At 39.8% G+C, this 15429-nt stretch overlaps 1 protein-coding gene across 17 annotated transcripts in view; it reads left to right on the forward strand.

The window, feature by feature from the left end:
- APBB2 (amyloid beta precursor protein binding family B member 2) overlaps positions 1-15429 on the forward strand; it is a 251129-nt gene that overhangs the window by 170582 nt on the left and 65118 nt on the right. For 12 of the 17 annotated variants that reach the window (XM_053253571.1, XM_053253573.1, XM_053253575.1 and 9 more), the window contains 3 exons: positions 1910-1972; positions 2379-2464; positions 4420-4480. In XM_053253571.1, coding sequence (XP_053109546.1) covers positions 1910-1972; positions 2379-2464; positions 4420-4480 — 210 coding nt within the window. The remainder of the gene's footprint in view (positions 1-1909; positions 1973-2378; positions 2465-4419; positions 4481-15429) is intronic. The other 5 variants (XM_053253577.1, XM_053253580.1, XM_053253581.1 and 2 more) reach the window with 1 other exon arrangement.

Consider the following 15429-nt stretch of genomic DNA (forward strand, 5'->3'; position numbering starts at 1 on the left):
CTCCTCTGGCTTCTCATTCCTGCAGCCAGAACTGGAGGAGGTCCAAATGTTTCAAACAAATGTTGGAAATGTGGACATTGTGAAGGAACTTTTTTTCATATGTGGTGGTCTTGTAGGAAGGCAAAGGCCTTTTGGGACATGATATATAATGAGTTAAAAAAAATTTTTTTAATGACATTTCCTAAGAGCCCAGAATCCTTCCTGTTGGGAAGAACGCAAGGAGAATTTTCCACAAGCAATTTAACATTCTTCATGTATGCAACCACGGCGGCCAGAATAGTATATGCACAGAAATGGAAGGATAATGAACTGCCCTCAAAAGAAGATTGGCTGATAAAATTTTTGGAATATGTGGAGATGTCAAAACTTACAGTACTGATAAGAGATCAAAATTTGGAAGGTTTTTAAGAAGATTGGAAATCATTCTTACTGTACCTAAAGAACTATTTTCCTAATATTGATTTTTCAACAGGGTATGAAATTTAGTAATATTAGCAGGTTGAGTAGACTAAAATCGAGTTTGGTAAGATATAGGATATATGTTTTGAATTATTATAGCAAGGGTTAATTGTATAGTTAGTGATTCGCACTGATTGGTGAGCTGGAAGTCAGTTTTTGTTTAACTGGATGTAATGAGATGTTCAAGATATTGTTAAAATCAATAAAAATTTAAAGCAGAACTGGAGGAGGTCCGGCCTGCATGGGGGAGGGAGGAGGAGGCACGGCACGGCTGTGACCTGGCTGGGGGGAGGGGGAGAGCGTGGCAATGCTTCCTGGCCAGGAAGGAGGGGAATGGGGTGCTGGGGTGTTGGGTGGCAGTGGCGGGCGCAGCAGAGACTGCGCCCACCAGAAACTGCTGTGCGGAGGCCTGGGAGGGAACAGTGGAAGGGAGAAAAGGAGTGCTTGGATGTAATGGTCTAAAGAAAGGGAATCCTATTAGCTGTTTCTCTTGGTGGCAGTTTTGGTTGCATCAAGAAGTTGGTCTATATTCCTTACTAATCCTTTTCCCCCTCCATTGTCTTTCTTCCCCCACACCTTTTTGTGTTAAAATTCCCAATAACTAGTTTATTCCAACAGTTTGGACATATAAGAGAATTATTAACTGATAAAGTCCAGGAACCAGAAATACATTTCCCCTGCTAAGGCCATTTGTCCAAGCTCCCTACTTCCTTTCATTGAAAGATCATAATGAAAGGGAGAGCCTATTGTCTGTCTGTTTCTGATTTTGTATTCCTTTTTATCAGTTACTTGTCTTGATAAGTAACAACAGAGGCACTCCTCATTCCTACTGTTACTGCCACCAAATATCATTGTGTCCAGGGCTGGCCCAACCATAGAGGCAATCTAGGCAACCTCCTAGAAGGCCAAGATTCCAAGGTCACTTGCTTAATTTACATAAATATATTGGAAGGGGGGAAGCCACTGCTTGCACTTTTGGGGAGATGAATAGAGGTACTTCAGCCAAGTGTTTAACAACTGCAACCCAGGGAAACGATTAAGCATCTTTTGATCTCTGTTGGCTGCCCAGAGCTTGGGTGCAGTTGTAAAGGGCATAACATAAACTGATGAGGCATTAAACACTAAAAATGGGGGGGCCCAATATGCTGATAAACTCTTCCTTAGTTAATGTGGTGTTATTGTACTACTCTGCACATAAGACAGAAGCGGAGAATGGGGCTGGCAAAATTTTAGTTTGCTAGAGCAGCATAAAATCTTGGGCCAGCCCTGATCATACAGTAGATTAATAAGTAGAAATTTGTAGTGATCTGTTCCCTAACCCAACCTGTAAATATCAATGCTAACAACAGTGTCTTGTGTGTTTTTTTTCCTTTCTCTTTCTTTCTTCCTTTTTTCTTTTACCTTTTTTTTATCAATGTACTTCTTCCTATATGAATAATTACATATCTAGAAACAGCCATGGAGTGATTTTGCTGTACTGAATGGGGGAAAGATTAATAGTGACATTTGGAAGGCAAGTATATTGTCAGATTTCAGAACGCTTTAATACTTGTTTAACCTTTTAAAAATCATTTTGCATGGCAGTGGCTGTATCTATTGTCCACAAATCTCTCTCATGGTACCTAATTGGGCAAAGTGAATGTGGGTTTCACTATGGGAAGCCTAGCTTACAAATGTGTTGCTTAAATCTGATCTTTTCACATGGAATGAATTTGTTCCAGTCATCAGGGCATACGCTCACTTGTAACCAAACTGTGCCTGCACTTAACAAACAGCAGTCTGAAAAAGACATGCATGCCTTAGCCCAAAACACTGTGTTGCTGCTTGGCAGGAAGAATATTCTTTTCTTTTGAACTCATTTCATAGAATAAATGCCTCACAACCTGATTAACAGGCTGCTGGGTTTTTTCTCTCTCCAGGACCTTCATGCAGCCACAGTGAACCCAGACCCTAGTTTAAAAGAGTTTGAAGGAGCAACATTGCGCTACGCCTCTTTGAAACTCAGGTATGAATAGTTTAGCTATTAAGCATCTTTACAATCTCAGTCTTAAATGCATTTACCTACAAACGTGTCCTTTTGATTTTGGTGGAATGTACTTTTAGATAAACATGTTTAGGATTGCAGCCTTTGTTTTTTATTCCTTTAAAAATGTCCTATTCAGCAGTTGCATTGAAATAACTAGCAATTAGGTGGCCAGCTTCTTAGCCCAGGAGACTATGTGCTTTAGCACTCGGGTGTTCTAGTATCAGTGCATTCTTGCATTCCACAAGGGGAAACTACTGTTGTGCCCAGGAGGAATGGAGATATTTGTTTTTAGGAAATGTTTTTAGGGTGTGTCTATCATGTACAGTATGTAAGTAGGCTAGCCAGAAAGGTTTTGGGGGAGAGGCGATAGTTGCAGCAGAGAAATGTGGTTTTCTCAGAGGTCAGCATTGACAAGGCTCAGTTGGCCAGTACAATGCAGCTTGGAATTTTTGGCTAGTTCTTAGGGACCATACAGAAGAATCTCAGGAGCTAGGTGCTAACAAACTGCCAGTTAGCTGTTTCTGACTTAAATAAATGGATGGAGAATCATATCAGGATGTGGAAAAATTTCAGGTAGCAACAAGAAGTAAGTTCTAGAGGGTTATAAATGTTCTCTTCTAGCAGTTGGCCGCATGTCTCAGTGGTTTCATGTAGATATTAAACATCACGGGGAACAGAATTTGAAGGAGTATGTTTTCCAATACATCGCTTTTGTGATTTGTAAAGGGGGATGTTACATGTACCCTCCTTCCTTCCTTGAAGGACAGGTTGGCAATAGTAAGCTGTAGGTATTTCTTTATGATAGCCCCATAGTGATAAAATTCAACTCCCTCACTGGATGGGAATCTGTGTTGAGCATCCATTTTTGATGCTCAACTCAGAATGAATAATTATCTCCTTTCCAGAAAGTAGATTAAAAGAGAATTTAGGAATATTGTCTAAGGACTCCACTGAACTCCTATGAAGGGGTGAGGGGAGCGAGAAGTCTTCATTTTAATGACTGACAGAGTGGAACAGATAGTGGGACACTGAAGCCAACATGAGGCCCACAGAGGTGGTTGGAGAAAACAAAATGAAACTTTCAAGCAAAGGCAGCATGTGACCTTTGCTATTTTGTTTCATCTTTAGGCTTGCTATTTAATAATCTTGTACTGGGTGGACAGGAGAGTGATCTTTTTTCCTAACACACTTTAAATATAGAACTACGTTTGTTAAATTGATTAGTTTGAACTAATCTCTATTACTGATTGTGAATAGGGGTCTGGGATGAATGCTATGAATGCTGTTCTGGATGAATGCTATGTGATCTTTTGTAGGTAGGCTATGGGAGTGGAGGAAGGGGGGAAATACTGGCTGATACCCAGAGCAATGGAGCACTTGCAGAGCGATCATATTTTCAGTAGTACAAAAAGTTAACTCAATTGTCCTAAAAATTTGGATTTGCATAAGAAAACTAATTACTCTTGCACAAAAGTTCAAGTTAAAACAAATGTGATACCCCATTGTGCAACTGCAAGTCTGCTTACAGTAGCTCAACAGCCCCCCCCCTTGCACCTGCTGCATTGCTCTGTATTGCCACTCTTCCAAGGCAGCACTAGTATGGAACATGGTAGAACTGCCTGTAGTCACCTCATGAATCGTTAGAAGGCAAATTAAGCAAATGGGTTGCTTACATGAGTCCTCTTGGCAGAGCAGTCTGAGATGCTCAGTTTGCACACCCCATTCCCTCCATCCCTCACTGCTTAAAGAAGACCCACTGATGGTCTCTTGCCCAAGAATCTCCAAAATCTTGGAACTGGCCAGGTCCTGTTGATCATCTGAATGTCACCAAAGCATCACAGATACACTAAGTTTATAGTGCTAAAAGCTTGGCTTCTCTCATATGTGATGCAACGTCCTAACTTTTCATATTTCGCCCCCTCCCCACACAACAGAACTGCCCCACAGTGTGATGAAGACGATTCTTGCAGCATCAACAGTGATCCAGAAGCCAAGGTCAGTAAGCAAAAATATACAAGTGATTTTCTAAAGAATTCTGCTCTGCATGCAGTTAGATTTAAATTTCGAAACTTTATATCGTCCACAGGCAACATTATGTAAGCTAAACACTGGAACGTGAAAGTGTTGTGTAAATTAAAAGCATTGGCAAGTGAAATTATAAACTAACATTTGGCCAAGGGTTTTGTTTGTATATGGACACTTTAGACAAGGTTAGTTTTCATTTAAATGGAAATTAAATTTTCTTGATTGTGGGGAAGTCTTTCAACTATGACCACTGAAAGTTCAGAACCCAGTGTATTAGTACATATTGTCATAGGACAGGATCAAAAAGATCTCATATGTGAGCAGAATATGCTTCTGCACGCACACACATTGACTGACATTTTCCCAATGTGCACACTGAAGTTTTTCTGTTTTGCTTTCCACTGCAGCCCCTGAGCTACTTTTGAATGTCAGCCCTCTGGAGTGGGAATTGATTCATCCCTTCATGCCAGATCAGATCCCACCCCGGAGGGTCATCCATCTTTCAAGAGCAGTTTGGAGGTGGCAGAAAGACCCCAGTGTACACGCAGTGTTTCACATTAATCCTTTGGATTCTATAAACATCTTTAACTTACCTTTATAAGGTTAGGTTGTCTAATATTAGGGCAATATTAGATTTTGCGCTGGCAGTGCTACAACTTTGCTCAATTTTCTGAGCCCACTTCCTATCCTGGTCCTTACTTTCTATAATATTTGTATCTGCTTAGGCACAACACTGACTCAAAGGATTAATACCCTGCCAGATTTTATGCACAAAACTCCAAAATATTCTGACCCCATTTTCCCTTTGCCAGGGAACCTACTGATGGCCCAGGGCATGCCTTAGTACTTGTAGCCTAGTCAAGTTGCACAGAACTGATGTGGCATTTCAGAAGAGCATGTGGACATTTAACTGGGGCATTTTCTTAATTTTAGCCTGTAGTTTGGATATTAGCATGCAGGGGATATATTTCATAGCAAGAGCAACTTCCTACACTACCAGCTCAGCAAATTTGTCAAGGGAATGTACTGTGCTCAGCAGTAGCACTTATTTTGAATCCCAGGAGTATTCAGAAGTAAGGGTTGGAAACATAGCATGTGATTAGATGGTCATATTACGAGTGGAGGGACTTGGGTTCAAATCCCTGCTTCGTCATGTGGCTCACTGGTGACCATAGGGCAGTCACATTCTCTCAACCCAATTTATCTCTCAGAGTTGCTGTGAGGGATTAAATGGTAGGAAGAACCCTGTATACCACCCTGAGTTCCTTAGTAAGGAGTAGAACGGTAAGGGGAAGAGCATCTCTGAGCATGTCCGTTTTTAGATTGTGAGCTGCTTTAGAATAGGAAACTAATTCCTTACTCTGGTTACTATGTAAACCTTTGAGAACTTTTTTTTAAAGTTGAAAAGTAGTGTATAAATATTCCTTCCCCACTCTCCATTATTTATTTGTTACACTTGTATGTCACTCTGTCTTTGAAAGAAGCTCAGGGTTGTTTATAATGGGCTTCCAAGCATTCTCCCATCCTGACTGAGGCCTGCTTCGCTAGAAATGATGTAACAGCCTCCAGTGTCTTTGGACCATTCCCTCAGCCAGGCAATGTGCTCCTTCCACAATGAGGGAACTGGGGACCAGTGCTCTCAAGTCAAGATTTATGACATCTAGGAAGGCTTAAGATCCAGCACAGCACCTCTTTCTTTTTTCCTTGTTTTTTAAAGCATTAAGCACAGGGTTGTTGTTTTTTCTTTTTCCCTCTATTCTACTCCCTGGGGCACACAGAGAAAATCCCCTGATAGGTTTGACAAGATGGTGTATGTGGTCAGTCTTATTGCATGGAAAGGGCTGCTACAGGTAGCAATTTTAGAGTGGCTTTAATCTCATGTTCATTTTCTCCCCAAGCAGCAACCAACTAAAGTGTTCAATTCAGCATATTCCTCACAGGATAGGAATCCACCCTTTTTAGTATCAAATTCCCTTCACCTTTGGAAGGTTGAAAGGTGACTTGTCCATTGACTAGATCCAAATTTCTCACAAGAAGCATTGTTTTGAAAAGACAGGTTTTTGTCCTATGAGAGAGGGTCAGGTTTCATCAACCCTGGGGGAATTGCTGCTGATCATAGAGATGTGAATATTTCATGCCTTAGTTTAGTAACTCTGTCAATCCATGTGTGCAACTATACTCTGCAATATGTGTGCCAACTATGCTTACATATAGATGCCAAGGAGAAAAAATATGCAGGAGATTGCATATGGTTTATTTAATGTATCCAGATAATTATAGTATTGGGATTCTAGAATTGCTGTTCTATACTCGCCAGAATTTATATAAAAATTAAAACCCACAAAACTATCATCAGTGCTGCACCACAACAAAGAAGCTAGGTGGGTTTTTTAACCTTTTTATTTCCTTCCTGTGATATCATACCTTTATCTTCCTGTGAATTACAAATAAAATATCTTTCTTAGTTTGAATCCTCCAGACTAGTACTAATTCTGCTGCTTAAAAGATACTCCAGATCCCTGAATGTTCTGCAGTATTCCTGATTCTTGGTAGGACTGGAAATTGGGAGTTTAAAAAGGCCAAGGGCCCAGCAAACATGTGGGTCACAAACTTGCCCTTGTATTGCCTCAGCCTAAGTAATCTCTCCTAAAGGGTTCTCCCTTCCTTGAATTGGATCCACTTGTAGAGGAGTATTGGCACATACTACTACTGCTATTTATATACTGCTTTTCAACAAAAATAAATCTCAGCTAACTGCCTCTGAGCAAAAATCAGAGGAAGAATGGTTAAACAGGATGTATAAGACCTATAGAAAGCGGGGTGAATGGGTGATGTATTTAATTCCTTCAAGGAAACAGTTTGTGACTGGTTCCTAATGTTTGTCTCTGTTACGTAAACCATTGCCCTGCAGACTTCAGTTCATCCAGCAACATGGCTATATAATTGCAGGCAGAGGGAGAGGAGGCTGTCTTTAAAGCTAGGAATGTTAGGGAAAGTGCGTGTTTTCTTGCCGTTGGAAGTGGCTGCCATCTTGTGGGCAAGTGCAAGAACTTTTGTTATAGCCTTTTTCTTTGAAAAGATGGCTGTGCAAACCATGCTTACACATTGATGCCAAGCAAGGGAAATGCAGGAGATTGGATATAATTTATTTCATGTGACCAGATGATAGGATTAGCATTGTAGAGCTGCTGTTCTATACTCATCACCAAATTTCAGATAAAGAACTGGGCTTTAAGGACAGCAATATTATCAGTGGACAAAACAAGCACCTTCCATTCAAGTTATTTAGTAGTGGTAGTGCATCTTAATGTATCCAGTACAATAAGATACTGGATCAATGCTTCATACTTTTGAAAATCACAACAACCTTATGAGGCTGCTCTAGGCGGAGATAATGTAAGTTGCCCAAAAGCTTCCCAACTCGTTCCTGGTCCATTCATGACTACTGGCTTATTGTACTTTCACAGAAACCAGTGGGATTTCCCCAATGCTTGATCATGTGCTTGCAAGTTGTGAAGTTTTTTCAAAGTTAAGACAGTCCACCATCAACAATGTCTTGCTGCTGTACAAGACTACTTCAGATCATTTAAAAGTAAACTTAAACAGGCTCTAACTAGCCCCGAGACAGGTTGTCAAAATAGTAAGCAATTGGCAGTTTCAATAATTTTCTGTCAAAGGATATGTTAGCAAGTTTTTTCCATAACTTTTTCCTGCCTATCTAGATGGAATGCCCACTAAGAACCATGAATGCTGCATAATTCTTTGTTTGCATACACCCTGTCTTTCCTTACTCATGCTTAACATACTTAAATGAACATACTTAAGTTCATTTTCAAGCTTTCCTCAGATTTGTTTGCTGTCAGAATAGCCATGCTAAGAATAAGGTCACCAAAAATGTCAACAAGTGTTTTTTCTTTTTTTAGGATTCTCTATAGTATATTGTAAGAATTAGAGGGCTCTCTTCATCCTATTCTGCCCTACAAGCCCAAAGGAGAAAAGGCCTCATTGAGCAGGAGCAAAAGTTACTCCATCCTATCCCCTAATAACTACCAACCCAACCCTGCAGAGTTGTGGCTAGAGCCCTATCTATCACTGTCTTTCCCTTAAATAGTAAAATAGTAATAGTAAACCTTCCCTCTCCCACATGCCCTGGTCCCAAGTAAGTTCACACCAGCTCATGGCTTTACATCTGGTTGTGTGCACATGTAGTTTGGGCTTCAGTTAATGGTCTGTGAGCACCCTATTTTCACAGTATTATAGAAGCTAAGTGGGTGTGAACCTAAGGGGAAACCACTAGGAATTCCACGTAAGCTGCTCTAAGCTTTTGAAAGGAAAAGATAAAGTGTGTATGTGTGTGTAGAGGGAGAGAGCCAAACAGACTTGGAAGCAAGGCCTCAGAAGTTGCTTACCTACCCATCCATAAACACTTTTGTAAATAATTTGCAGTCCACCTTTTGTTAAACTTCCCTGCCTAACTTACTCACCAGAGGTGACTGAGTAAGTAAATAAAAGTTTGGAGTAAATACTATTCATTATGTCACAGAATACCTGACAGCCAATGAACACCGAGAACAAGATTTTTTCAGCCTTGCTATATGTTACTGATTTTCTTTTGACTTAAAGCAAGATTTATTTACAAAAAGGCATGTTGGGATTGAAAACAATAAGTGGTATATTCCTCATTCCTGTGTGATTAAAATAAATAAAAATTAAATATGTTTTCTCCACTTTTAAAATCATGTTAAATGGTTTTTGAAACAACGAACTAGTGATTTTTAATTCTGGTGTATCTTCTTGGTTGTCTGCTTGTTGCACTGGGAGTATTGCCTAAAACTAAAGTCAGTTTTGCTGTTCAGACTAATATAGTTAAGGGAGTTGGCCTGTTATCCCGCCTGCTCTCAGCTTCCTATAGTGCTTTTGGGGACTGAAAAGGGCCATATTATCTGTGTTGAGTGTCTGCTTCAGAACTTGACTTTATGCCATTTACAGCATTAAAGCCACTGGCTGCTTACAAAGGATACTTGAGCTAAATAGTACAACTGATATTCAAGTTCAGTTTCCAGAGGCTTAAAAAAGGAGAGAGAGAGAATATAGTGCTAACACAAATCATTCCAAAACCTGAATTGTGGGGAACTAAACAATGGGAGTGGAGGATGCAGAAGTAATGGGAAAACACTCCAAGCTCAGCATAGTTGTAAAACTATAGACATTTTTTGTTAGGCATTACAAAATAAAAGGAAGGCATATGTTTGCTTCAGATCTGAATGTAAACCATTTAGTCAATGTTTTGACAAACATTTTAAATTTATCGTCATTGTCTCTGCTTCATAGGATGATCTCAAATCATTTTACTTCTTGGTTTATAGCACTGACCTCTTGGTTCATAAATGAGTCTTTCAAAACCAGAAAATAATTACCAAGAAAACCAAAGAGAGTCAGTCAACCTTACTTTTTTTGCAACATTGGGGAAGTGTGGACAGGGGGTGTCCTGATAATTTTTTGACCATGGTATTGACAGGTCACTGTATTTTTGAAATCAATTTGATCAGTCAAATTGTTTTTCCACAGATTGTTAGCATTAACAAGAATAAATTTTAAATAGACAATGAAAGCACAAGATCTTGCATAGGTTTCAGGCTTTATATTGTACATTAGGTAGAGATGTCATATTCATCACAAAGCCTTTCTAGATAGGGTTTGGGGTGTGTGCAAGTACACATGTGCTTTGGCTGCCCTAGGAGGGAGGCTTAATGCCTTGTTTAAACTGATATGCTGTTGACACAAATGATTTGCAGAATTTGATATCCCAGTAGCTGATTCTGTGATTTCTTCTGATTCATGGCTAAAGAACAAATTATTTTGTTTTAATGTTGTAAAATACACTTGTAATGTATGGTTTCATGTATTCATGTAGTACATCCCCTGCTAACATGGCAAAGAGGCACCTTTTAACGTGGTGATTCTCTTTATCTAGCAGGGGGAGAGTAACTGGCCCTATCCACCCCCAGCACAGTGCCGCAAGTGACTGTTGCTGGTGCCTATCTTACGTTTCTTTTTAGATTGTGAGCTCTTTGGGGACAGCGGTCCATCTTATTAATGAATTAATTCTCTGTGTAAACCGCCCTGAGCCATTTTGGAAGGGCGGTATAGAAATTGAAGTAGTAACAACAACAACAACACATGAACAGCCCTTTGAAATGTTATATGTGAGGTTTAAAAACTAGCTCTTAAGTCCAGGCTGATAACATCATACACACTGAAGTTAAAAGAAAAATTGCAAGTGAATACACTCGGAGCGTTAGAAAGTTCCTCAAGTCCAAACTCAATAGTGGGAACACCATACAATCCGTAAACACCTGGGCTGTACCTATAATCCGATACACTTCAGGAATAATAGACTGGACCCAGGCAGAGCTAGAGACGCTAAATCGTAAGACCAGGAAAATCATGACCATCAATCATGCTCTGCACCCCCGCAGTGATGTAGATAGGCTATACCTCCCTCGCAGCTCAGGTGGAAGAGGAATGCTGCAAGTCCATCAAACAGTAGAGGAGGAGAAAAGAGGCCTTGAAGAATATATCAAGGACAGTGAAGAAAATGCACTTAAAATGGTCAATAACGAGAAACTATTCAACACCAATCAAAGAAAGCAGGCCTACAAGAAAGAACAAATCAAGAACCAAGCAGAAAAATGGAAATATAAGCTACTGCATGGTCAATATTTGCACAATATAAGTGGAAAATCAGATATCACCAAGACCTGGCAATGGCTTAAGAATGGCAACTTGAAGAAAGAAACAGAGAGTCTAATATTGGCTGCACAAGAACAGGCACTAAGAACAAATGCAATCAGAGCAAAAGTAGAAAAATCAACAACAAACAGCAAGTGCCACCTTTGTAAAGAAGCAGATGAAACCGTGGACCACCCAATCAACTGTTGTAAAAAGATTGCACAGACTGACTACAAACAAAGGCATGACAAGGTAGCAGGGATGATACACTGGAACATCTGCAAAAAATACAAGCTACCTGTAGCCAAAAATTGGTTGGACCATAAAACTGAAAAAGTTGTAGAAAATGAAGATGTAAAAATATTATGGGACTTCCGACTACAAACAGACAAACATCTGCCACACAATACACTAGATATAACTGTAGTTGAGGGAAAAAAAACAAGTTAAAATAATCGACATAGCAATACCAAAGGAAAGCAGAATAGAAGAAAAAGAAATAGAAAAAAATCACAAAATACAAAGATCTACAAATTGAAATTGAAAGGCTGTAGCAGAAGAAGACACAAATAATCCCAGTGGTAATTGGCGCCATAGGTGCAATTCCAAAACACCTTGAAGAGCACCTCAACACCATAGGGGCCACAGAAATCACCATCAGCCATTTACAAAAAGCAACTTTACTGGGAACAACCTATATTCTGCAACAGTATCTATAATAATAACAGCAACAACATTGATAATAAAATTCAGCCATCTCAGGTCCTTGGGAAGGATTCGATGTCTGGATAAAACGAAACAGTCAATAACACCTGCCTGACTGTGTAAATAAATAAATAAATAAATAATACATGAATAGCCCTTTGAAATGTTATATGTGAGATTTAAAAACTAGCTCTTAAGTCTTTTAAAAACATCTCTGAGCCAGGTTTAAAACTTCAATACGGTAGATGTCTAATCCTAATTGCCACTATCTATCTGCCCATTTGTTTTATATTTATTTTATATTTATATTTATATTTTATTATTGATTTATATAATCACCTCTCTATAAAATATTCAGGATTACTTACAGCAATAAAACAGGCAAAACTGTTCTTTGTTTTTATTGGCCTAGGAGTTGCCAGGCCCCATGCTTCTAACAGAGGTCAGTCATGCTGTTGTTATTTACATAACAAAGTTCCACATGCCTGTTCCCTTTCTGCTGCAAAACCGCTTCAGCAGGTTAAAAAGGTACCTGGGAAAAGTTGAGAAGGAGGGGGTGTTAATTGCATTAGAGAACCGATGAACTTCAGGAGAGAAGAGCCATATATTCATACGTTATGTTCAGCATTCATACAATCCATATGTATTCAACAAGTCGTACAGTGTACACAGGTACAGATCTGTGTGGAACTCTGGCCGAAGTTGAATATTCCACACAGCCCCATTGGCACCATGTGGAAATGACTGTTCCCACTGCGCAGTGCTGCACTTTGCCCAGAATTGGTGGGACTCCTTTAAAGGAAGTAAACCCCTCTCAAACCCCAGTGCCATCTTGGAAGTCAGGCAAGGAATGCTACTAAGTGTAGGCCTTCCCAGCCCTTTCCCCATAGAGCTCTGTAGGGAGTGCATAGCAAAGGACCATAAGGAAAAGCAAAAGGACAGACTGCCCAGTATGTGAAGTAGGGGAGGGGAGTTGTAAACTGAAAAGAGTCGTGTGTAAAATAATATGCCAAGAGTGTAGGGAGTTTTATATAGGAGAAACAGTAAGAGGAGTTAGTCATCAGATTCAAAGAACACTTGGCAGACATGAAATATATTAATAGAGAGAGATTGTGGTCCGTGCACATGGCAAAACAACATGTTGAGATAACAATGCCTATTACAGTGAATGTGTTGGAGGTAGAATGATGCCTGGTGCGAAGAAAAATCAGGGAGGCGATATATATAGATAAATTAAAACCAAGTGTAAATGGTAGGGAAGAATTAAGAGAGACGGTTAAGTACATTGGTCATTAGAGGGTGTGTAATGGAATGAACATAACACAGCTGCATGTTCTTGGCTCGCGTTTTACTTTCCTCCCCCACCCCCATCCTTCCGTCTTTCCCTCTGCCTTATTTGTTGATTAAGAAATGGCTACCTGGTTGTGTGTAATTAGAGTGGAAGCTACGGTAGAACAATATAAAATTGTGATCCATAGAAAGAGTTGGAAGAACACTGAAGCTGAGGTATTTGACGTCGAAACATTTGTTGGTTTGTTTTTATCTGGGTTTTTAAAAATGCAATAAACAAAGGTCCTTAAGGAGAAATTGTGAGTCACTTTATCTTGAGTATTGTGTCTCCTGTATACCAACTAGGGACCACACTTCCCAGATGTTGCTAGGACTCGAAAGGGCTGTGTTTCTCTTAAGGAACCCACCAGGCACTGGGGGAAAGTGCAGTACAGTGTAGAAGTCAGCGCAGTGGGAAATGGCTCTCATATTGAAGGGTTTTTTTTGCTCAAGAGGCCCTGCTTGAAAAATAGCAAAGAACATTGCTTTGGCCACTTAGACAGATGGTTGGCATAGTGACCTTTTTGGTGCCACTTTCTGTTGAGGGGATTTCATCCAGTGTCGTTATGCCTCTCTCCTCCTTTAATCAGGTCATCATAGCTGACAAAGGTGATGGTGGCAACCATCTGTTTAGTGTGTATGCATTCTGTGAACTACACAAGCACAGATACTTGGACAGCCCACTTTTGCACATCAGTATATGTGCATCAGGGCCTGTGTTGCTGGTTTGTTAGCTTTTTTAAATCCAGCAACAATAAAGTACCATTTTGGATATCATTCAACCTGCAGACAACCTTCTGTAGAGTAGAAATGTTAGGGAATGTTGCAATTTCCTTGATTGGAGCCCAAAATAAAATAAGATAATATTAATATTACGTGCAAGAAGCTGTACACTAAAGCAATTCCTGGGGAACACCTGCACCCCTGCATGTTAACTTCATAACTACTAGAGATTTGGTTCTGTCCACCATGACTGCTATGTGTTTTGTTTTCTTTGAACTATAAAACATCTGCTTGTCTATTTTGAGTTAAACAATGTTTATTTCAGAGCAATATCTTTGATAGAAAAATGGGGAAAGCAGGAAAATACTTTGGCCTTTTAAATTAGGAGTTTTTATGTGGATTGCTTGATTTTTCTTTGTGCAATTTTCTAGTGTTTAATTTCTACATCAGTGCCACTGTAAGCTGTCTTAAATATGTTTCAGTCTAGCAGGTATAGAAGTTTTCTTGCAGCAGAGAAATTGCTTAATCTCCTGTCTTAGACCAAGATGTCTTCAAGCTTGTAATGCTTGAATAAGAAATAGTTAATTTTTTGACCTAAATGTGGTTCCTAAGATACATCTGCTGAGTGCTCTGCAGTAAAATTACTTGTTAAATAATGTAATGACTTACGTAGAGACTGTATGGATAAAGGGTTGGCCGTATTCAAGTGAAATAAGAGGAAGTGTTGTTGTTTTTAACAGGTTGAGTTGTGAGTCCTGAATGGAAAATCAGGACCCAACAGTGGATTGCCAAGGCATTGCTTGTTCTGTCTGCTTGATAGTGAACACATTTAAAATAGTGTTTGCTGAATTTTAATTAATAATGTAATAGTAGTAATATTTAGCATCCTTATATAGTGCTTTCAAGTATTCAGGGCACTTCACATGCACTAGTGTAGTGATTCTTGCAACAGCCTTGAAAGGTAGGTCAGAGGTAGGTAGGGAGAGGAGAGCTGGTCTTGTGGTAGCAAGCATGACTTTTTCCCTTAGCTAAGCAGGTTCTGCCCTGGTTGCATATGAATGGGAGACAATCTGTGAGCACTGTAAGATATTCCCCTTAGGGGATAGAGCTGCTCTGGGAAGAGCATCTAAGTTCCGAGTTCCCTCCCTGGTAGTATCTCCAAGATAGGGCTGAAAGAGATTCCTGCCTGCAGTCTTGGAGAAGCAGCTGCCTGTCTGGGTACACAATACTAGATGGGTAGACGATACTACAATGCTAGATGGACCTATGGTCTGACTCGGTATATGGCAGCTTCCTATGTTCAGTGTTGTTACATCTCTGATTAAAATCTGGGCGCAGGGGGTTAAGGCTGAGACATAATGGCTTGTCCCCTTCTGAATTCACGTCAAACTTAGAGACAAGAATGGAACCAGGGACTGTGTGGTATGAAA

This window comes from Hemicordylus capensis, chromosome 5, assembly GCF_027244095.1.
Source record: "Hemicordylus capensis ecotype Gifberg chromosome 5, rHemCap1.1.pri, whole genome shotgun sequence".
Classification (NCBI taxonomy): domain Eukaryota; kingdom Metazoa; phylum Chordata; class Lepidosauria; order Squamata; family Cordylidae; genus Hemicordylus; species Hemicordylus capensis.